This window comes from Heloderma suspectum, chromosome 2 (assembly GCF_057233095.1).
Source record: "Heloderma suspectum isolate Gila_16-S chromosome 2, 16-S_ref, whole genome shotgun sequence".
Lineage (NCBI taxonomy): Eukaryota > Metazoa > Chordata > Lepidosauria > Squamata > Helodermatidae > Heloderma > Heloderma suspectum.
The window spans coordinates 323,052,231-323,076,770 of NC_139459.1; the positions used below are offsets into that span (position 1 = coordinate 323,052,231).

A 24,540-nucleotide genomic window follows, 5' to 3' on the forward strand; every position below is an offset into this window, starting at 1 on the left:
CTGGCTTTGCCTTAACAATTGTCTTGAAACTGTCTCCTCTTCCCTCCAAGCAGTAAGGTATCCATCTTAATTAGTGAACAGATGCCCCGTGAGCAGCTTCCAACAAGAGACTCTCTGAAGGCTCTAAAACAGAACAAATGAAGCTGGCAACACAGCACTCACTAACAAAAGAAATACACATAAAAAAGATATAGTTCAGGAGACCACTGTGAAGACTTTCAGAGTATTCCATTATAGCAGAAACATTTTATTTATGTTATGATGCATTATTTATTTAAGCCACCTTGACGCAGCAATCTGAGAGCATTTACTGGGCTTTCTGCTTTTGTTTTAAATGCAGGATCACGATGGGCTCCCTTTAGGGAGCAATCCTATCAAGATAGGTGGCTGCCTCCAAACTCAGAGGCGACCACCTATCCAAAGCAAGGCAGGGGGGATTGTTCCCTCTGCACCTCTCCTGCCCTATTTTCCACTAGACAGCTGTTTTCAGCTGTCTAGCCGCGGGGGGCCGACCGGGAGAGGAGGCTGCTGTTCGACACACTGGATGTGTCATACACGCAGCTCTGCTCTCCCCACCCCAGAACACCCCTTTTCAGTTGCTCCGTGCTCCTCTTCTGAGTGTGGAGGACGGGGCTTCTCCGTGCTGCCTCAGAGGTAGTGCAGACGTGGTGGGAGGTCAGTTTTCTGGGAACTGACCTCAGAGCACAGGCTCCAAGGTTGGTTCCTGGAAAACAGCATATCCTATGGCCCTCTAGACAGTGTCTAGTGGCCGTAGGATTGCTCCCTTACACATGCTCCCCCCACTATTTCCCCGTATGTATGTATATATATATTAAATTTCTTCATCACCCATCTGGCCGGTCACCCAGCTACTCTGGGCGATGTACAACAGTACAATTTAAAAGAGTAAAATTATACATTAAAACATTATTTAAAAATACCCTAACCCACCCCAAATGCCTGCCTGAATAACCAAGTTTTCAGTGCGTAGCGGAAGCTCATTAAAGAAGCGGCATGGCGGAGTTCCCTAGGGAAGGAGTTCCACAGAGTGGGAGCCACCACAGAGAAGGCCCTCTCCCTCATCCTCACCAGCCTAGCTGTCCTGGCTGATGGGACAGAGAAGGCCATCCGAGGCTGACCTTGTTAAGCGGCCTGTCTGGGGTTGCTGGAGGTACTCCTTGAGATAAGCTGGGCCAGAACTGTATAGGATTTTAAAGGTCAAAACCAGCACCTTGAATTTGGCCCAGAAAACAACTGGTAACCAGTGCAACTCCTTCAGCACTGGAGTGATGTGATCATGCTGGTGGCTGCCTTTAATCAGGCGAGCCGCTGCATTCTGTACCAGCTGCAGCTTCCAAACCATCTTCAAGGGTAACCCCCAACCTACTCTTGTCTCCCACCAAAAGTACCTCGGTCTTGTCAGGGTTCAGCTTATTTCTTCCCATCCAGCCACTCACCGTCTCCAGACATTTAGACAGCGATCCCAAGGCCAACACTGGTGAAGATCTGCATTGTTCTATGTTCCACTAGATGGCGCTGTGGTCTAGCTCCTCCTACTGTGCGATTTCCTCTTTTCACCAGGGAACTCAACATGCTGTAATTTGATAGCTCACTATGTCCAATCTTTTTAAACGTGGGATAAAAGTCATTTAGCTCAGGAGATCAGGCCCTGAAGGTCAATGACATCATGTAAAGGACCTGCAAATTTCCATGAGTAACCAATCTCAATAGCCGGATAAAAGCCCTGTGTGGAGAAGCCAATGGGAGTTATGTTGTTTCCAAACGAGGCTTTTATCACACCATCGCCCTGCCTCATTCATGGAATTTTATAAGGGATCCAGACATCATTGTCTTCCACTCAGAACCTTCCCATGTTTTCCCACAGCTGCTTCTGTCTTTTTTTCTTACCGCAGAACATTTGTTAAAGAGAAAAGGACAGAATAATTGTACAATGCCTTCTAATTGGTAGTGTTAGGAGTTCTCTGTATGGAAGCACCATCAGTCCCACTGAATCCAATGAAGCTTATTTCTGAGTAGACACTCTAGGACTGCAGAGTTAGTGAGGCAAAATCACTCGAAATATATATGACATATAAGTATCACTGACATATTACGTTTCTTCTAGATTGCCAAAATCATACCTTACAGAAGTTTTGAGAAATATTGTCCACAGTAATTGCTACAAAATCTGAAGAATACACACACAGTGAACTGGCTCACACAAATCCTGCCATATGGCACAATTGTGAGTGTGGTTAGGTACCTAGTTTGCATAAAACACTAACCCATGGTTTATTTAACCCATGGCTTGTTTGCCCTACCCAAGGTTTATCTGGCAGATTATCGAACAAGGCATGGTTTATTTTCTTCATTTCTGGATTGTTTGTTTCTCTCCTTCACCCAATCCCTCCCTATATCCCAAATGTCTTAGTGGCACAGTAGTACTAACATATAGAACGGCTGTTTTGTTTTTTTTACTGCTCTGGCCTCTGTAGCCTGGTGAAATAATCCATGGTACTGGACTCACATGTAATGACAACTCATTGTTTAAACAACTCAAGAGTTCACAATCCAACAACCTATGGGTTCTCTTTCTGGGTTGTTCATGGTTAACAAGCCATTGTTTGAGTGGCTGGGTTCACACATCACAACTCACAATTCAACAAAACATGGGTTAGTGTTATATGTGAACAGGGTGCGGGCATCCGATCAGGTCCAGGAGTCCAGCAGACACCGCCTCCTGCTGCCCGAGTCCCCTGCCCCCCCCCCTGCACTGCCCACACTCACCATGGGCCCATCCGGTGATCTCTGCGGCCACCATTTTGGGGAAAACAGTATTTTTTGTTTATTGCATATATGCGCACATTTGCTGTTATGCAAAATGGCACTGTGACTGATATATGCCAGGTTACAAGCGTAAATGGCCACCTTCCATGATGCTCCTATACCCAGATAGGCCCTCAACCTGATCTGAAACTAAAGAGACCGAAAATTTATATAAGTACACAGAGGGAGCATAGTATCTGAGGGGCCATTGGGTGTTTTGGATTTCCAGTTCCGAGGACGGAGACAGCTCCAACCTGCCCTCCTCCCTTGCAGAACCACACTGGCTGGCCTCCAAGGTCAGGAACTCAACCTCAGAGGGGGAAAAGGGGGCATTTCAGTGGGCGGGGAGGGGACTGGAGAGGCCAGGATATGATTTATCTTGAGCCTCCTCCAGCCTCCTTCCTTGCCCCTCTGAAATGCTTTCACTAGACAGTCAAAGAAGCCCGTATAGCGAAAATGCACAGCGGGAAGATGGGGAGGCGAAGATTGCCTCCACCCCTCCTCCCACCCTGCATAGGATGTTTGTAAGCCTCCAAGTTTGCGGGCTTACGAGAATTGAGGGCGTAACCCATAGGGTAGTGCCCTTAGCAGAGGATACATCTCATTGGATTCAGCCGGCCATACTTCCAAGTCAATTGCACTATAACTGCGTATAAAGTGGCCCCCAAGGTGGCGCTTGCCAGATGTGTTGGAGTACAATTCCCATCATTGCAGCTGGGGTATTGTGGGAATTGTACGCCGACACATCTGGAGGGTGCCTGGTGGTTGGGGAACGTTGGTGTAGATGAACGCATTCTCCCGCGCTGCCCCCTGCCCTCCATCTTCTTCCTGGCCTGTACTGAATGGGACTGTACGCTCTTCGGGGCTGGGCCCTGTTGCTCCGTCAGTCACCACGCTCCCTGACGGGGCGACACAGAGGCCTCCCTCGACCCACCCCCAAGCGATACGACGCCTCTCCGGCGAGCGCGTTTGCGTGGGGTTTCTCCAGGCCCCCTGCTGCCCGCCGGCGGCGTCTGCAACGAGGCGGGCTTCCGTCGAGCGAGGCGGCGCTGACTCAGCCCGGGCCGAAGGAAGCGCAGGGCAATGGCGCTCAGCCCCCCCGAGAGGCAGCCGGGCCCGCCAGAGCCCCCGCACCCGGCGCTCCCGCAGCAGCAGCGGCACGACGAAGACGAGGCGGACGCCGAGGCCGACCTCGACGCCCAGCAGCTGCGCGGCCTGGAGCCCGAGGCCGGCGGGGTCCCGCTGCACTCGCCCTGGACCTTCTGGCTCGACAAGTGAGTGCGGGTGGCGGGACCGGATGGGGCCGGCGCGGAGGGGGGCACCGTGAGAAGCCCGGCCGGCAGCTCCGGCGTCGGCGCCTGTTCGCCGCCCCGCGTCGGCCTGCCACGGGAGCGAGCGCGGCGGGCTTGAGGCTGCGGGGCCGGCGGCGGCGGGAGGGGGCTGGCCTTTGTTTGCCTTCTCAGCCCTTCCCCCACTCCGCGGATTCCTGCTCCGCCAAGGGCAAGGAGAGCGGACTGCCCCCGCCCCGTGGATGGCTTCGCGTCAGCGACTCCCCCGCCCCGCCCCGCCCCGCCCCGCCCCGCGTTCAGCCCTGCCTGCCCCGCATGCCTCTCGCCCTCGCGGTCTCTTTTGGGCTCGTTCGCATCCCTCCACTTGAATTTCCTAATGCATACTTTCTTCTCCAAGACTGGCTCTAACTCTGAAAACTCTCCAGTGCTAGGGGTCATCGTTGGGGTGTGTCAAGTTATATCTGTGCCTCAGAGCATATGTGGAGCGCCTTTCTCTTATGTAATACGTCTGCCTCAGAGCATATGTGGAGCGCCTTTCTCTTATGTAATACGTCTGCCTCAGAGCATATGTGGAGCGCCTTTCTCTTATGTAATACGTCTGCCTCAGAGCATATGTGGAGCGCCTTTCTCTTATGTAATATGTCTGCCTCAGAGCATATGTGGAGCGCCTTTCTCTTATGTAATACGTCTGCCTCAGAGCATATGTGGAGCGCCTTTCTCTTATGTAATACGTCTGCCTCAGAGCATATGTGGAGCGCCTTTTTCTTATGAATCAGTGGACTCCTTTTATGGCCTTTTTCTTCCCCTTGTGGCCACCCTTCTTGTGCTTAGGCAGGAATTCAACAAGTGCAGTTTCCCCCAGCTTGGAGATTCACAAAAGCTTTGGTGGGCTGAGGGGTGGGCAGTGACAAACCTACTCAATGGGTGTGAAGCAAAGACTTGCATCCGTGAGGAAAAGAAGAACCTCACAGTTCTCACTCTCTTATTATTTATCCCACCACTTTTGTGGCTAGCCGCCTTTACTGTTCCTAAGCTTCGTTTTTATGCATTCACACTAAGGAGGTTCGTTTTACTGATGTAACCAACCTCATCTGGTTTTTCAGGACTAGCTGTTGCTGTCTGAAAGATCTATCCTTAGGGCATAGATTCTCCAGGCTGAAAAAATAGTACAGTATTTTTACACGTGACATAGAGGCGCTTCATGGGGAAGTATATTTTTGCACTGCTCACTTCTCACGATGGTGAGAGAAAGTTGAGAGAGTACTTCCAGGTTTCACTTACTTTGCATGAGAATACACTGGAGTCCTGTGGGCTGCCTGTAATATTTTCTCTTATCTACAAATATACAAGCAGAAGCGTAACTGGAGACAAAGAGTTAGCAATTATCAGAGAGGTGTTGCACCCCAGCATGCCTTTTGCCTACTCAACAGCTTCCACTTTCACTCCCTGTTTCTTCAAAATTGCTGCTTCTTTCTGTCCTGATGGGGCTCTCATCCGTTCAACAATCTCAGGGTGCAATTCTATGCATGTTTAGGTGGAAGAAAGTCCCACAACTCCCAGCATTCCCCAGCCAGCCATGCTGGCTGGGCCATGGTAGATGTTGTAAGACTTTTACTCCCGCCCCCCCCCCAAACATGCATAGGATTGCTTGCGCCCTAACACTGTGTACTACAGACTGCAGTACACTATAACCCAGTGATTCTTGAATCCCCTTACCCATCCTAATTATCATCCTCTTTCAGTGCATACCTATGGATGAAGGGATTACAATAAAAGTTAAGTTACCAGTGTGGTACCAGTTCTGGATTAAAATAAGATACAGTGGTGTGATTGTGTGTCTGAATCCTAAGAGTAAATACATAAAGTTCCTTTTTGCAGATCAGTTACTCCTAATGTCCCTGTACTACCATGGAAGCATTGTATTTCCACTGAGAATGGTAAAGGGGCGGCTTGTTTTCTATTCTTTCAGTGCAAAGTTTACAATCCATGCCTCACAGAAAATAGGGTTGCCCCCAAAGTTCAACAAGTGAAGCTTCCAGGTAAAAGATCATGACTTAAAACAGAGTCTCGTTGAAATTTACATTGCTATGTTTACCCCATTCCACAGGGTCAAATTTTGATCTGACCTTAACTGCCCCATCATTTCCTACCTTGTTTTTAATTCGCCACTTAAAATTAGCGTTGCCTTAGAACGCATGCCTACCTCCACTTACTATTTTTAAAAAATAATCATGGTTCCCCTTTCTATTTTGCTACAAAAGACAAATCTCTGTAGTTTTATTTTTCAGAAGATTCAAAAGCCATGTAGACCAGCTCCCCAATGTTGGACACACTCCAGACTTGCTTCTCCAGTCATTCCAGACACAGACAGACATGCTTGCTTTGTATGCCGCAAATGACCATTGTTTCTTTACTCTCGCTTCTTATAACTCCATGATATCACAACCCTTGTCACCTGACTCGCACGCTGTCCTGTCAAAGCCTACGTAACAGGTGCTTGGCTGGTTTCCTTTGCAGATCTGATTTTGTAACTTGAGAAAGAAACAAGTCTCTGAAATATAAACAGCTTCCTCTGACCAATACCTATGGCCTGAAATGTTCTTATGACCAATTGCATTTTATTAGCACCTTTTAAACTGCTAAAAGTGTTTGAATTAAAAAGAATGAAATACAAAGGACCAAATAAGTTGTGATGGCAGCAGTTCTGTGTGTTTGAATGTGGAACTGTCCCAGTCATGTACAAAGGGAGTGAGTGGTTTTGACAGCAAAAGGAACACATGATGAGGGTATTGATATTTGCTGCCTGTCTCCCCATAGCTGCTCTTGATGAGCACTTTGCCCAACCAAAAGTCACTATGGGTACTGGAGCTCTGCTGAGGAAAAAAGTTATTGGGAGAGAAGATAATACAGAGGTGTAAGATCTGATGAGGCAGGGTCGTAATTTTACATTTAACAAGCATCATCTAGAAGATAAAAGAGGAGTCCCACCCCCACATTGTACATTTAAACACAAACTGCCATTATGTTTAGTTCAGCCCTGATTATAGGCTGAAACTGTCTCTGCTGTCTTTGAATTGTAGCTCATCTTGTGTCAGATGCTTAACACATGCATGGCAGCCTGCTGTGAAATAGAAGACATCAGCAAATCCTATAACTGAAACCTGAGGCTTGAAGTTTATGATCCAGGAGGCTGTCTCAGCCCACAACCACAGGCAAGATCCTTCGCACATTGGTTGCCCTCAGTTTAATCCACAAATTGCTTGTAGAAGCAAGCCAGGTGCCCCACTTTGGAGGTATCTGAAGGCCTGACTGGTTCAGCAAGACCATTCAAAAGGGCTCAGCAAGCAAACCAGAGGAGGAAGGAAAGATTTGAACTTCCCTGAGGCTGCAGTCCTACTCACACTTACCTGGGAGTAAGCCTCACTGAACTTGTTGGGCCTTACTTCTGAGTACAGTTCTGCGCTGTAAGAATGTTTAATCACACCCTTAATCCATTGCCTTTAATAGTATCCATTTTGTAAGGTGTCTGAAATCCATGAATCCGTAAGCAAATATATTAGGAGTAGGTGATACATATTATGTTGCACAATGTGGTGCATATAAAATTTGGAGTTCTTGTTCTGGTTCCCTTACTGAATATGGGAAGGAATGCTGTTGGGGAGAGAACACTAGGGGAGGGGAAAACTGTTTAAAATCCCTGCCCAGGTACTCCTTTACTTCCTAAGCCTTTAGCAAAAACTATTTTATTGTGCCTTTTAAAACAAAACCCTCATATTCTTCGGTTTCTGTGACTGATATCAAATCATGTGCCTCTTTCATGCTTCACAGTGTGATTATGGTCATAGAGTCATCAAGATTCTTAAAAGCATGCATTTTAGTTGCTGAGGTCTCATAAAGTTCGTTTTATATCCTGCCTTTTAAAACAGCTTTCAAGTAAAAATCAAAAATAAAATTGCAATAAAACACTATCAAAACAACTCGGATTCAACTCGTAGAAACCCAACCAAAGAGAATGGGATTCACACATGGAACACTTTGAAATTTCAGGTGTTGATACCTTCTCCAACCTGGTTGCCTCCAGATGTGTTGGGCTACAACTCCCATTGGCCATGCTGGGTGGGGATGATGGGAGTTGTAGTACAGCACATCTAGAGGGCACCAGGTTGCAGAAGGCTGCTGTACAGACTAATGTGCCACAAATGGAGAGTCCCCCACTCAACACATCCTCTAACTAGGAGGCAGTACTTTAGTGGAAAAGTCTGATACTAGCTCACCATCTTTTCCATCAAGAACTGGAGTAAGCCAAGCTGTATTTTTAAAACAAACATTCTGAAGCAGGATTTTCTTCCTCAGAGCTGTGACCCGAACCTGTAACCTCTGTATAGTTCTGAAGGCAGAGCAATGCAGCCAGCTGGGCTCGCCATGATGTCCTTGAATTATTTTAATGATTGGAAGTGTGAGTCAATGGCAAGGTAGAAATAGGGAGCAGAACTCCTCTTCTGTCTCCAGCCCCACTCCCAACATGATCTAGCTATCTCATGGACAGAACAGGCTCTTTTTAAAAATACTTGAATGGCTGGACATAAGTGATGTGGCCAGACTTTCGCAGTGGTAGCAGCAGTCCATAAGAATATAAGAAGAGCCTTGCTGGGGTAGCCCAAAGGTCCATCTATTCTGTTTAAGCAATGACCAACCAAATCCTCTCTGAAGCTGATGAGGTTATCTGAGCAGCAGTACCCTCTGTTAAATCTTTCTTCACAACTCCTGCCATATTAATAGGAAAGGTTCTCCTCTATTACACCTTTCAAAGCTGCAATCCTATACCAGCTAACCAGGAAATAAATCTCAATGAACTTGCTGGCACTTACTTCTGACATGCATAGGATTACTCTATATAGCTCTGCCATAAGTTTCATTGTGTATCATGAGGCTTAGAATCGTGAGTTGGGAAAGGACCAATGGGTCATTCACTTTTGGAGTGGGCAACATGCCGACTTGCACACACCCCGCAACCTTTTCTGTGGCCTTTACCACTGTGCCACTGAATTTGCCTCTGAAATGTAGCAGTAAAAAGCAGTGATTTCTCTTTAAGACAAGACATGCGAAGAACACGCTTCTTGCTTTAAAGCAATTTCATGATTCTTGGAGGCTTCTGGAAGTGCAATTTTTCTTTAAACCAAGGGACATGCTTGGTTTAACAGGGAGGGGTGTGGGTTCGGTGGAGGGGGAAGTTGCCCACCCCTGATCTAGTCCAAGCCTTGTTAATAGTGCTTTAAAATTTAACCAAGAGTGTTGACAAACAGATCTTATCTGAAGCACATGCATGTTGCAAAATAGGATGAACAGTAAGCATAAACCTACAATTTTTTTAATGTGGAAAAACTTCAGAAGAGGCCTGCTCAAAATCTAGCTTTCAACTGCTTGGGAGCATGAGTGGGAGGGTACAGTTGTGCTTCCCACACACAACTGGATTGACTGCTGTGGGAACAAAATGCTGGACTACATAGGCCTTGGTCTGATCAAGCATGGCCCTTATGTTCGCCTACAGTAAAGTATACCTGTTCCTTGGAATAGGGTGGGTTTTTTTTAAATAGAAGTGCCTTCTCCATTTAACACAAATATCATTTAAAAATATTAGTTAAATACTATAGTCTGTGTATTCCATAATGTTTTATGTTTCTTGAACCTAATGAGAAGCTTCATGGTTATGTATAATACAACAATGAGCAAATAGCTCTGCTAAAAAAACCAAGATGATATAGGGATAAGAGAATCAGCAATTTTTTAAACTTGCCAAAATTCTTTGAAATTCACTTCGAAGCTCATTTCAGCTCACTCCTGTTTTCATTTTTAGCCTGTTTTTTTGGCTCATTTGAACAGGAGAAGTGCTCATTTCAAATGGGAAAAGTGCACATTTTTCCAAAGTGTGCACTTTCCTTCCATTGACTAAGCCAGGGAAATGCGCATTTCAAGGTGCACATTTTTAATAAATACACATTTTTTTAGTGCAATCACAAATTTGGGGATTTGCAAACATTTCTTTTTAAAAAGTGCTCCTGCTTGTGTTCTTATTTGGGGTTGAGAATGGGATATGTTCGCATAATTTACGAATAGAAATAATATTCCTAGGAGGAGGTAACTAACTTGCAAGAGCCTTGCATGCACATCTCGCCACCTCCAGGCACACCTGACACTTGCAGCTCAGTCGTTAAGTTCATTCTGTTACTCCAATATGCCGTAGGGAAGTGTGGAGAGATCATAAGGCTTGCAAAAAATGTTACACATCTGGGATTAGCACATACAGTATCACCAGATCAGGGGTTGTAGTTTCCAGGGCACCTTGAGCCCTGGTATGCTTCTTTTTATTAGAAATGGTAGTGGTAAATGGAACCTGGTTTATCAGTCTGATTTTATCTCCTGTTATTGCATCACATTTTGCTAATGAAGAAACATTACACTATATGTTAGTATAGTCACATTGTACATTTTACATATGTTATGGTTTTTACATATAAGAAATAACATTCTATAGAGAATCACCTTATAATTCTGCATACAATATAAAGTACACATGTTTTTAAAGAGCCTGAAAAATGTTCATGACATAAACACAGAATTCCTAGAAAACCTTTGTGGCCCACAAAATAGCCCAACGTATGTTATGTGATTGTGTTACCTCTTATTGGCGGAGTTAGTTAGGGTGCTGTCTATGGCTTATATCTTACGAATACATAAAAGTATTGCAACCGGATCTCTATCCCTTCCTTGGGCATTAACTATGTTTGCTGTGCTTCACACCAGCCTGTGTTCCTTGAAATGCCTTGGCTCATCAACAATGTGCAGGGACCGCAGTCATGCGGCAAACTTCTGTGTTTTCATTTCTTTCATACATAACATTGCAGAATTACCCATAAGCTCTATGCCTGTTCGTAACAGTTACAGTATTCATTGCCTGGCATTTGTCCTGTTAATCTTGAATCAGTAAGAGTGAGAAAAGCCTCATGGAATGTGTACATATATGTAGTGATCATTGCAGGTATAAGGGAGTCTTTAACCAGAGGTGTGGTGCATGCACAGCAGATTTTTACACTATACTCTTACCATAGTGAGAAATTTCCTCATAAAATTGGGGAAGGTGGTGCAAACTTATTAAAAGCCCCAAAACAGACTTTGTATTTTACAGATTTTGTTCTGAAAAAGATATGTATGTGCATTCATTGTGAAAGAGAAAAATGTCTTGGTTAGTATGTTCACCCCCCGCAGTACATGGGTCAGTATACCAGTTCTAATAGCCCTAACTAAAAGAGCTATTAGGGATTAGGGAAATAACATTTGCCAAATCAGGAGGGAAGATGATGCTATGGGAAAGGTAGAGCAGGGCATTGGAAAGCCATGCGAACAAGGAAGTTCGGGAGCTGGTAGCAAAGGTGTACCATGGGGCGCAAATAGTTACAGTTATGTCAGGGTGGAAACTGAGCCGATAGAACCCCAGAGCAGTTCTGATTCTGAGGAGGATCAGCAGTCTGTGGGAGAGGAGCCAGCTCATCCCTCACAGGCACAGCAGCTGGCAGAGATTCCTCCTGCTGGAATTCGTGAAATAGATAGTGACCCTGGCAGTGAAAAAGTGCGGGAGGGGAGCTTGCTAGACGCTCGATGCAGACAGCGATGAGTGATGGAGGGCGCGGAAAGGAGGCCTAGCACCCGTTTGGCACGCAAGCAACGGCCGCGTCCTGTGGACCCAAGAGAAAGAGGGAGGATCTCTCCCTAGCCCATAAGTCTTCAAGTGACTCTCCTTCAAACGGGGACCAACTGCCTACCCGGAGCATAGGCTACTCTGCTGTTCCTTGCTTAGTCGCTGGTGATTAGCATCTGATAGAGTCATTAAGTTGTAAAAGGATTAAAGCCTTGAAAAGAATCCTTTCGTCTGTGTCTTGAGTTGGCTACTGGAGTGTACTGAAAGAGTCTGCTAGGGCGCGCGCTCCTGGCAAGTTATGTGGATTTTATGGAAAAACTGGATTGGAAAATTTTCTTCAAATTAGGGTAATTTGCATTGGGAAATTCTCTGATGCTCTAAAGGGTGATCTAGTTTAGCATGTTTATGCTACTTGTATTTAGTAAACAAAGCTAAAAATAAATATCCGTGGTAATTGTTGTCCCTATACACTACAAATATTTGACCTTAAATATTTGAGGGGAAAATTAAAGCGTACTTGGGGGGCAGTCCTATGGATTGTGCCCTCGATGATCAGAAGCCCCTGAACCCAGAGGCTTACAATCATCCTATATGGGGGGGGGGAGCAGTGGTGGTAATCTTCACCTCCTTGTCCTCCCATCCTGCATTTTTCGCTCGACAGGCCTTTTAGCCCATCTAGTGACGGCATTTCAAAGCAGAAGGGAAGGAGGGTGCCAGAGGCTCAGAATAGCTCATATCCTGGCCTCTCCAGTCTCCTCCTCTCCCTGCCCACTGAAACGCCTTCTTTTCTCCCTCTCCAAGGTCAAGTTCCTGACCTCAGAGGCCAGTCAGTGTGGTTCTTTCTGTGCTGGCTGCAAGGGGGAGGGGGGGTCAGATCTCCGATTCCCCCCTCCGAGGTCAGAATGTTGTCTCTGCCCTCGGAGCTGGTAATTTGAACTATCCTGTGGCCCCTCAGACACAGTTAGGGGCCATACGATTGCTCCTTCCATTGCTGTTTAAATGTTATACTATTTATAATTTTTAATTGGAATACTTGTAAAAATGTAAAGACAACAGCATGTACTTCCCTTATATTGCTTAAATTTAAGGTGGGGAAACAAAGGCACTGAAAACTGTTGGCAAAGATAAAGAACGGTGGATGGTATGCTGACAACCACTTAGCTATTTTAAGGGAGTTCAGCTCTCTTCCACGGAGATTGTTGGGGCACTTTCAGTTTCACTCCCACTGCTTATTATAAGGGATAGCCACCTGAAAAGCATGAATTGTAACTCTGAAACTGCCAAGCCTGCCTAGTACCGTAGTTTGCATTTGGCATCTATTCATTACGTATGAATTTATGAAATGAATTTTTTCTTTTGCAGAAAAACAAAACACTGGAAAACTTTGCATTTTGGGAAATGTTCTGCCCCAAATCTCTGCATCTAGCTGCCTATACAAAGTAGCATAGTGCATTATCTAAAATAAAAGCTGTCATTAAGTGTGCTTAGGTTCCTTGACCTTGCTGAAGGTGGAGATGCTTCAGGATTGGGCCATTTTCCCCACCAGAGCTTTTGACTGGTTAGTTTAAAGGTACCCTCGTGGTCTTGTCAGCTGGATAGTGGCCTGGCAATCAGACAGGCATTTGAATGTTTTTGGTAGGCAACAATGCTCTATGGTTCCTATGCCCCTGCAGCTTTTCAGGCTGTGGCTGAAAATAGTTTCCTGAGCCAGGGTCAGTTAAAGCCATAGCACACAATAAATATGTCAAGGAGCCTGCGTGTCTGAAGCTCCTCTGTAACAGCAGTGAACTGTTCATGCCTAGCCATCCAACAAATGGTCAGTGGCTTTGAGTTTGCCCATTTCCTGTTTGCTAGAAGGAGTTTAAATCCAGCTCCCTCCCCCATGCCCCGTCCCTTGTCAATTTGGGTTGGTGTTTTTTTAAAAAATAGAAATGTAATGATTAACCATGAGTACAGCAAACATTCAAAAAGAGCATGCAGAGAACCCTTGTATTTGTTAAGTATATTTAAGCATTATCTTTCCATCTGTGTTGCAATGCTTGTGCAGCTGTTTCCAGAAGATTGCTCCAAACATGCATTCATTTGGCTCTTCTGCTTAAGAAAGATAAGATAATCTCTTTACCACTCTGCGTCTGATATGCATATCTTTTGAAGAGAGTTACTTGCATGACATGTTGTCACTGTTCATCTCTATAGAACTTTCAGGGTACAATGTGCTCTAAAGCTGACTTGCCCATTCTTACCACAAGCTTCAAAAATAAGACAGCAGTATCCCTATTTTACAGACTGAGCAATAAAGGCATGCCTATAGACATTTAGTAACTGTAGTTGAGGAGAAATTGAATCCAAGTCAAACACTTATTACACTGGCTGGTAGACTGTTCTTGCTTGGCAGGTTTGTCCAGCTTGCTGTACATGTCAGTTTCAATCCCACTGGTGTATATTGGGTACATAAATTTGCATGAGACTCTATGGTTCTTGCTGGCCATAAAGCCCATAGGATGCTGTGCAGATGAGTCATGTAACACGGAAACAGCATGGCTTCTCTAGAAATAGCCTTGAATAATTCAACAAGATTATCTATACCTGTGGTTAAGCATCCATGCTATATTGTATTGTCAATACCAGAATCATGCATATATTTTTAAGATCTTTGACCAGTTTCCATTTTCAGCATTTGCATAAATGCATGAAAATAATTTCCATTGAAACAAAAGATAAGATGGTTTCTGACTAATCTAGTGATTATTTAACCAGTGTGGGCTCTTATGGTTGGATTTAAATCACTCTAAAGGGTCATACTAGATTTATAGAATGTTGCCATCTGGTGGTTTAGATGTGACATGAATAAAAGAAAATTCATTAACACCTCTGTGTGATGATGAAAATGTTCATTTAATCCACATGAAAATGCAGAATATGTTTAAGAGATAACCCTGGGTTCAGTGAGAGTTGAAACTAAACACTTCGTTAAAAAAAAAAGAAAAAAAAGATTGCTGTTGTACAATTCACCCCCCCTCAAACAATTATCTCTTTCAGTTTAACTGTGTTCCGCATCTGGGGGCAACCATACACAGTTGGTGCACTTTGATGCATATTTACTCATAAATCCCACTGTGTTAATGGGACTTACTAGCAGGTAAATGTGGATGGGATTGCACCCTGAAGGCATTTAAATGCCATCTAATTCAATGGGATTTAAGCAGCCTGTGTGAAGGATTACAACATCCATAACTTCTGTTGCACTTGTTCCGTTGGTTGTGCAATGGGGCTTTGGTGCTTCTAAAATAACCCCAGAAAACACTTGTTTCTGGATTGGAACCATTCAGTGGAGCTTCCTTCTGCAAGCTCCGCTGACCAGCCGCATTCTGGAAATGAGCTTTTGTGTTCATTTTGGGTTATTTTAGATGCTATGAAGCCCAGTTGCATGAGTGGTGGCTCCCTTGAGGGCATGGGAACAATAGGATACTACCCCTGTGGGTTTGAATCTTGCATTTTATGAATTCTGTTTTCCTTCCGTTTGCAAAGCCTGTGTGTTTAATCCCAATCAGCTTGAATAAACTGGCAATTATCAAATATGTGGCTTCCTTCCATACCAGAGTTGGATTATCACATTAATGTGATGAAATGTTTGCTTTACCTTTTTAATATATTAATTTTTATAATCTAAGTAATATTATGACAGTCCACTCAGAAACTGTATATTTTTTTCAAAACCATGCTTTAAAAAAATTTTGAGTGTTTTTATTCTCAGATGCAATGACAGGTACATTATTATACCTAATCTACTTTCTCTTCTTTTTAAGGTCCCTTCCTGGCACCACAGCAGCTGAATGTGCATCAAATTTAAAGAAGATCTACACAGTCCAAACTGTACAGGTAAAAACAAAAGTGTTAGACATGAGAATTATATGTTGCAATATGAAAATCATAGTTCTCCCAGGTCTTATCTTAGTAAAAACTACTTTAGATAAGACCAAGCAGATACCAAGAGATACCAAGCATTTTTTTTTAATTTTCAGACTTTAGGTTTAACCTCATCTAGTGGAACACTGTTGATGAAGCTAATTGCTATAGTGTTGGTCTCTCTTTAAAATTTTATAAGGAATTGCTTTATAATAAGCCGGATTAGCATTCTCAATACTGATTTTCAAATGTATGTTTCCGGGTTTCCCAGTGGACATGCGTTTTAACATCCAAATACAGCTGTCGGTGAAGAATGTGTATATATACATTGGTTGGAGAAACATGTCTTCAGCCAGTCCTTCTTTTATAGGGTTTTGGAAATTCATGTTCCCAGCAGAAACTTATCCCTTGGGGGTGGGAAAGTGAGTGAGATATCCTCCTAGCTCTGTTAATGTTCCTGAATAAGATCATTGAGAGGTACGTCTACTAAATACACTACCTCTTAGTTCAAAAATGCAATTGTTTCAGCATTCTTTCCCCCCCTCTAATGCTCACCCTTGCTTGTTTCCTTTTGTTGTGTCAAAAAACAGGAAAAATGTCCCTTGCTTAAGATAGCAGAGTAGGGCAGGGGTTGATGGTGAAATCTCCAAGCCACCATCTTTTCCAACTAGTAATCTTGCCAGTTGGGCTTCGCTACAATTTGCTAACTTTGGAAGGTACAATGAACATCCTGCAGCGGCACATTTATTGGGATCTTACATTTAATGTAGAATTAGTTCATTGTAAGTAAACGGGATACTTGCCTTTTCTTAAAAACAAACAAACAAACAAACTGTGCTTAAGAAGTCAAGTTTTAACAGTTGGTTGCTTTTTAAGAGAAATTTGTTGTTTTTTCCATTGTCGCATTTTTAAGGGCCCCTGGGTTTAGTCTTTTTTCATGAATGCAACATTGTAGTAACAGTTTAAAAATTTATTAGTTGATTCATCCTACGTTATCAGCTGCAAGCTTGTGTTGACTTATAAACTCACATGTGAAGACATCCAATACAGAATTGCTACGTTATTGAAGATCTGTTGTGTGCTAGTTGCTTTTAACTTTAAACAGGTACAGTTTCTGCAGTGGAGGAAGAGAACCAGCTTCCTCAGTAAATGCATCTTGACTTAGTCTAATGCCTTTTAACCAAAGATTCTTGTACAACTACCATTCAAGTTAAAAGAGCTCGTTCAAAAACTGTTCCTGATGCAATCTCCCAAACATAGGGAGCTGCGTTATACAGAGCCAGACCATCAGCCCTTCTAGTAGTAGTTCATAATTCAGAATCTACCAGCCATAGACATGATAAAAGAATATAAAATACATATTGAAAAATAAAGTACAACAAAATTTAGGAGCAGAATCATGAAACTATCATAGAGGGTCTGATCCTGATAGCTATATTTAAAAAAAAATTAGCAACTTGCTCTGTAATTGAGATGTTAGAATCCTCAAGTAAATAATCATCAAGGATAATCCAGGAAGGGATTGCGTAAAAGGGCAAATCAAAGTATCTCTAGCCCCTTGATAAAAACTACAACTGAAGAAGACGTGCAGAGCAGACTACACCTCTCCATTGTTGCAAGGACAACATCTGCTATTAACTGGATTTTACTGTATCTATCATCTAGAAGTCTGGAGGGTGGAATCAATCAGTCCTTCTAGCTCAGTATTATTGACCGGCAGCAAGGTAAAATTCATTCCGTTTATTGTTGTGTATGAATTAATACAAATGCATTCATTAATACAATCTTTCTCTCTAGATCTTCTGGAGTGTTTATAATAATATTCCTCCTGTGACAAACCTGTCTCTGAGATGTAGTTATCATTTAATGCGTGGAGAAAGACGACCGTTGTGGTATGTATAGTCAAAATATTACTATACTTTGAAACCAAACTGTTGCTTTTGTTTGTACGTTGGAAGGAATAAGAAGTAATCGAAACAGAAGTGGAGAGGCAAAGCATAAAAAAGGCTGAGGGTTTTTTTTACTATGGTTAGTAAATATCATATATTATGCCACAGTGACCTGTGTTTGCCTTTTCAAGCTTAAAAGATAGCAACAGTATTTGTTAAACGTTCATGTTATGCAATATGATCTTTGTCTGTTGCATATATTTGACTGACAAGAGGCTTTGCAAAATTGGACTGGTTCAAATTTTTTAAAAGGTGATAAACTGATATGGAGTATTTGTAATGAACACTGCAGAAACAAGGGCAGGCTCCAGCTACTAGTTCTACTTGCTCAACGGGAGGCTATGGCTTTGTGTTTCTTGAGTTTTCTTGAGTTTTTCATGTGGCAAACCACTTTTGAAACAGTGAAGAGTTCAAAAAGCAATGATATGTTATGCTAGGGGGGCAGGGGGAGCCCGCCGTTCAAAGTCAAAAAAATCTACTGACCATGCTCAAAACCTTGGATGTGCTTGGAGTAAGTCACTGGATCCCATCCAATGGATGTACAGAAATAATAAAGCAAAACAGTAAAAGCAAGCATAAGTACCTTACTGATTTGAATATATCTTCGATGAAATGTGATGCTGACAGTCTGTATATTCTAATTGTTCAATACTATTTATTTATTACATTTCTATACCTCCTGATAGCCAAAGCTGTCTGGGTGTTTCACAACATTAAAAACATACAATACAACATAATGAAATACAATATAAAAGTTTGAAAGTTTAAAACTACTTGAACCTAGAATTTGCGTGAAGACTTAAATTACAGTAACAAATTTAAAACAGAAACTGAAAAATTAAAATGCCTGGGAAAATAAAAAAATCTTCACCTGGCACCGAAAAGAGCACAACGTAGGCGCCAAGCAAGCCTCTCCGGGAAGCTCATTCCACAACCAGGGTGCCTCAACAGAAATAGCCCCCTTCTTAGTAGCCCCCTCCCTCCCTCCCTTTGGCAGGGGCTCCCGGAGAAGGACCACTGAAGACTATCTTAGGGTTCAGGCAGGTGTATACGGGAGGAGACTATCCTTCAGTACTGAAGCTGCAATCCTATACATATGTAACCTGAGAATCCTATTAAATTTAGGGCACAATCCTATGAAAACAGTCGGCAGCCTCCGAACTCGGGGGCTGTTGAGTATCCAGTGCAGGGGGGCTGGAGTGCGGAGGCGTTCTTTGGCATTGCTCTCCAACCGCCCTGCATTTCTTCTAGGTGGGCAATCTTGCCCGTCTAGCAGTAGCGCCTCAGAGGACGAGGGAATGAGAGTGGGGCAGCCATAGGAAATGTCATATGGCCACTGCCTCAGTCTCTTCCCCTCCCTGCCCCCAGGAACGCCCCTTTTCCCGTCTCCACTCTCTGTTTCCAAGCACAGAGACATAGCCAGAACTGCGCTCACTATGAGGGGCAGGGATCGCGGTTTCTGGGTCTGAAGTCAGAGCCCTGTTTCTGACCTCGGAGCCTAGAAATCGAACAGTCCTATGTCCCTCTGGATACTCTCTGGGGGACAAGGGATTGTTCCCTTAGAAGACTTTTTTTTAAGTAAGCAGGTATAGGATTGTGCTGTTAAACTTTAACTTTTTGATTCACTTCTTTCTAATGTTAAATAAGTACTGACTGACCCTTCTATAAAAACAAACTGGTTTAATCAGCCAAAATGAATTCCACCAAGCCTAACTGTAAATGTAAGTCAGTTCTAGAATAAGAGACATCTTGAGTAAATTCAGGCACCATAAAATAATAGTGAGCATTTAGACTGAGTTAATAACAGGGTTGTTGTTTTTTCCACGCAAAATAGTGCAGTATTACTTGCCCCAGGTGAAGTACTCTTTCAAGTACTCTTATATTGGTATTCAGCATGTGATCTTAAGTATGCCTTTTTTTGAAAACTGAAAAACTTCAGGAGGTTTTCAAGTGTTGTCTAGTCTGTATTCAGGTTCAGATGATCACTGGGGGAAAAGAAACCATGATGGCTTCTCCCCGCCCCCCACTGACCATGCTGCACGCATGCCCATTGTTCACATAATTACCCACGCTGCAGCATGGGTTGGCATGTCATCCGAACTTGGCGCATGGTGGGGGAGGCATCATATCCACCTTACAACACACGACTTGCAATAGGAGTTGCAGGGTGGGTACAAAGGCACCCCCACCTTGCCACATGCTGGGTTTGGATGACACGCCAAACCACGCTGTAGCACAGATAATTATGTAAACAGGTGTGCATGTGGAGGCAGGGGGAGAAGTCAGGATGGCTTCTCCCCCCCCCCCCCAATTGTCCAAACACCCCCTGTGAGAAATTCAGTCTTTTTGAGATGGTATATTAGTAACATGGTCATTTTGGGAAATGCTTGCTACTTTAAGTATGTGCCCGTCACAAATTCACTGTATTCCCCTTAACCTCAGGTGCACTAAAATGTTTTCATGACAAGTGTCTAATGAGAAAAACAAGATAAATATTGTAAATTGCATTCATTAATTATTTTATATGAATGAATAATGAATAATAAAAACACACTGTCCTTATATGTTCTTATTTTCTCAAAGGCACGTACTGCTTAAGTTACAGTCTTGTACAAAATAGCTCCTAGTTGATTGGGAAATATTAGTAATTACTCCACCAAGCATGCAGGTACAAGACATTTTTGATTTGGGGGCTGCACCAGAGTTCTGGCCACTATATAGTTTTAAGCCTGGTATCACCCTAAAAGTGAGCAATCCCTGATTTAGGCCCACCCCATTTGGAGACCAAGATTAAGGTGAACTGTTTGGGTAAGTGGGTTTTGCCACTTCTCAATGAGCTTGAGTCTGTTTGCAGGGATTTGTTACCTTTTTCCTTATATGCAATTGTGATAGGATGGTGTCAAAGGCAAATGAAGAAGGTTCAGGCAAAATCTCCTTGATAAAAAATTCTGCACTCACCTTTTTACAAGAAATATTGGTAGTACTAATGTCACAGCTGTTATTTATTGAATTATTTTGATAATAGTCCTGACTTTCTCCTTAAACACCTCATATGGTTAATATTTAGACTGTGGTTAATATTAGTGTGTGAGGACTTGCATTGGTTTTAGTTCTATGATAACTGAGTTTTCTTCATCTGTCATTTTTAAGATAATGGCTGGGTTCAGACGATCAGTGGGGGAAATAACACAGCGTTGGTTGTTTCGTCAGCCTGTTTAGTTGTGCAACTGGGATTACCCTAATTAACCGTTCTGCATCTCAGGTTGCCATGTCGTCCAAACCTGGCGTGCAGCACAGCCATAGTTACCTTTCACCTACTCTACACCCCATGGATTGCAGAAGGGGGTTGTATGGTGGGTAGAAAGTTACTACAGCCACGCTGCACACTTGGTTCGGACGACACAGCAACCTGAGATGCATCACGGGTAGTTAGGGTAATCCCAGTCACGCAACTGGTATGTGTGCGGGTGGGGGAAACAACTGATGCTGCGTTGTTTCCCCCACTGGTTGCCTGAACCCGGCCAATGTTTCCTGATGTGCTCAATGCTTTGGCAACTTTCATGCAGAGAACATACAACAAAGCATAGAATTCCTTAACAGAATAATCCTATCAGGTGCAGAACAGAGATCCAAAAGCAATGAACTGCCTCATCCAAAGCCCTGGTAGGCTCATGCTGGCAGGGCGGAAGTGAGAGAATAATGGATCTGTATATCCATTTTCCTCCCCATCATGTTTTTTAAATGAATTCTTTCCCATTGAAACTAATGGAAGGAAATCTATGCCAGTTTTAGATTCTTCCAGCCCCGCCAATGCACCCCTGGCATGCCTCCCCTCCCCCTTAGTTAGAGACTAACTGGCTGTTACAGTTGGGAGGGGATTCCATGGTTGTATCTCCCCTACTGAGTGCTGGCTTTTCTCTCCTTCCACGGAGAAGAAGATTCAAGTATATGACCCCTGGGATGCCTTTCCATGTACCATAGAACTGCATCTTAAGTCTTTCAATATTTGTGCATGGTGGTACCTATTTCTGAACTTCTGCTTCAGATTCTTGCTTTGATGATGTCAGGAAATCTTTTACTTTACAAAATCAGCTGTGGTAATAGAATGTATACCTGTATTATCAAATAGCTGCGTACCTTTTGAAGTAGGGTTACTTACATCATAGTATTGACTTTGTATAGATCTTAGCTCTTCAATTGGAGTGTGTGACTGATATGTACTAATCTCACTTGTTTGGCCAAGATCTGGAGATTTAAATGTTTGGAGTAAAGAAAAATCTTCAGAATAAAAATAATTAAATGTGCATATTATACCTAATTATAATGAACAATTAGTATACAGTTACATGTCTATGCCAGACTTTATATTGGTAATGATGGTCATACTTATTTTTTGAGAGACACTCAGAAAAAGGTGATACTATTTAGGTATTGATCAGAGGGTTGGACATCTACTATAATCCCTCCCTTTCATGAATTCTGCACTTCACAGCTTTTTTAGAAATCTGTGTTAAATTTTTGTCTTTTTGACAGATACTAGGAGATAAACTTTGTAAGTAAGGAGAATAGATCTTTTAAGGAAAATAGGCAGAAATAAAGGTCCACAAGTAAAGGTAAATAACTTCATCAAGTAGAGTGCACATGCAGATTCACGGTGCCTATCTGTTTATCCACGTGTGTGTTTCCTGCATAGTAAGGGTGGGAAATCTCTTCACACGGAATCTTGGTGAAGTGTGGGGCCATGATATGATATCTTAGGCTCTTCTGGCACATGTTTTAACAATTGATAGCTATTTAAATACGAACCTCTGGTCATTTGGGGGTGGGGGACAAGCCATCTTCCAAGTTCTCCTAACAATTTGATAGACCTGTCTCTCCCCTCTCTTTCTGTATTTCTCGTTATGAAAAGAGAGCAGGTGTAAAGCTGGTAAAACAAATCTAAAGTTTACAATTTCATCCTGCCCTCCTCCCAACTGTTCTAACAAATGTTCTGTCCCTGGGCAATACCAAGCTTTTATCTGAACCCTGCGATGTCTCCTCTCACCAGGTTGAGAAATGGAAGTCTGTCCAAAATCCCACCCTGTACTTCTGCTGAAGCGTGAACCTTTTTGCCCAGAATTGGATACTGGACTTGAACTCTGGAGATACCAAATTGCACAAATACGTTTGCATTTTTATGCTGAGGGACATTTCATGCAGCACTGTGCATACTCAACAGTTAGGCAGTTCAGCAGTAACTCAAATTCTGCAACTTCTGTAAAGCATATAGAATGAGTAAACATTTTTGTATTTGCCCAGTTTATTCTTCTTGTCTGGGGAAGAGATGAGGAATTCTATAGGCCACTGAAACCAGCCTGTTGGCTACTAGAAAGCCTACTTGGTCCTATTCTGGCTTCTGAGATTTCTGAAGTGTTGCCACACACTTCAGTGTTGACGAACTAGGAAGTTGCTTTTATTTTTGATCATTAAATGAGAAGATCAAAAAAAGATCACAACAATATCTTATTGCTTTGGGGCTTTATGATTGTACATCACCGTGAGAGCATTTGTCAGCTGAGCAGCATCTAATACATAAATTCGGTTCTAGGGTATAGAATCCTAGCCCTGCAGTCATTTAAATATTGTCAGCATGCACAGCTGAATCTTTTGTTTTCCTCACAAATCAGGGAAGAGGAAAGCAATGCCAAAGGAGGTGTGTGGAAAATGAAGGTCCCGAAAGACAGTACGGTATGTTGTGCTTAACGCTGTATAGTCAAGTCTACTTTAATAATGATATGGGTGTGTGTGTATGTGTGTACACAATGTATTTAATGTTGTTGTAGGAAGGCTCACCACTCTGAACTTCTAGTTGTGTAATTGTGAAGTAGTGTGTGTGTGTGTGTGTGTGTGTGAGAGAGAGAGGGAGAGAGAGAAGGCTCAAGAAATGTGTCTTTTGTCATGGATAGCTCAAGATATATAGAGCGAGGTCTGCTTACGCAACAGGGCTTCCCCTTCCTTTCCTCCCTATGCACCCCACACTACAAATCTGTGGGAAGCTGCAAGCAAGAGGGGGAATCTGTTCCTCCAACAGTGTCTGTTCCAATGGACAGACACCATTGGATTTTACCCTTAGTGTCTTGCCTTGAACAGCATTCAGCAGCAGCGTGTGCGTCGGAGGGAGCAATCCTGTGCAGATAATCAGCCGCCGCCGAACTCGGAGGTGACCACCTATCTAATGCAGGGTGGGTGGAGCACAGAGGGGGCTTCTCCTCCGCGCTCTGGCCGCCCTGCATTACTGGCTAGACAGCGAATTTCAGCTGTCTAGCTGGAGCAGTTCAGGGTGGGGTGGGGGAGAGGCTGGATGGTGCATTGGAAGCCTTGTAAAGAGGCTTCCACTGTCCCCTCCCCGCCCCCAGGAATGCCCCCTCTCCCCCCGTTCCGTGCTGCTCTTCCAAATGTGGAGGTGGGGATGATCTGTGCTGCTTATGCGCTGGGGAGGCGGTTCTCCAGGAACTGACCTTGGAGCCCTGGCTCTTAGGTCGGTTCCTGAAAACTGACCAATCCTATGGCTGTCTAGATGCTGTTGAGTGGCCATACAATTGCGCCCTTAATCACTTTTCTGTTCTACCAGCATAAAAAACAGCTCTTGGTCTGTCTGCCAGCCCTCAGAAGGCTAATAAAGAATTCTGCAAGCTGGTAATCTTTTGGGGCTTATTTACAAGGCTGCTTAAGAGGATGCTTGTTGATCTTGGCTGTTGTGGTAGAACATGGGGTGGAGGCAATCTCTTGAGTATCCTGGGCCCAGCTCACTTAATATAAAAATCCGTTTAGTTTTCAGAACAGGATCTCATTCTTTTTTGAAACTGAACGGTAATCATATACATAAGGGGTGCATAAC

At 43.5% G+C, this 24,540-nt stretch overlaps 2 protein-coding genes across 3 annotated transcripts in view; one reads left to right on the forward strand and one right to left on the reverse strand.

The window, feature by feature from the left end:
* The window catches only part of GPR27 (G protein-coupled receptor 27), a 35,275-nt gene extending 30,908 nt beyond the window's left edge, over positions 1–4,367 (reverse strand). For both annotated transcript variants that reach the window (XM_084840413.1, XM_084840412.1), the window contains exon 1: positions 1–4,367. The gene's annotated coding sequence lies outside the window, so the exon portion shown is untranslated.
* The window catches only part of EIF4E3 (eukaryotic translation initiation factor 4E family member 3), a 25,889-nt gene continuing 5,208 nt past the window's right edge, over positions 3,860–24,540 (forward strand). Inside the window, exons 1-4 of the mRNA XM_084840414.1 lie at positions 3,860–4,100; positions 15,615–15,687; positions 17,512–17,606; positions 23,330–23,390. Coding sequence (XP_084696540.1) covers positions 3,910–4,100; positions 15,615–15,687; positions 17,512–17,606; positions 23,330–23,390 — 420 coding nt within the window. The 5' untranslated portion in view covers positions 3,860–3,909. The remainder of the gene's footprint in view (positions 4,101–15,614; positions 15,688–17,511; positions 17,607–23,329; positions 23,391–24,540) is intronic.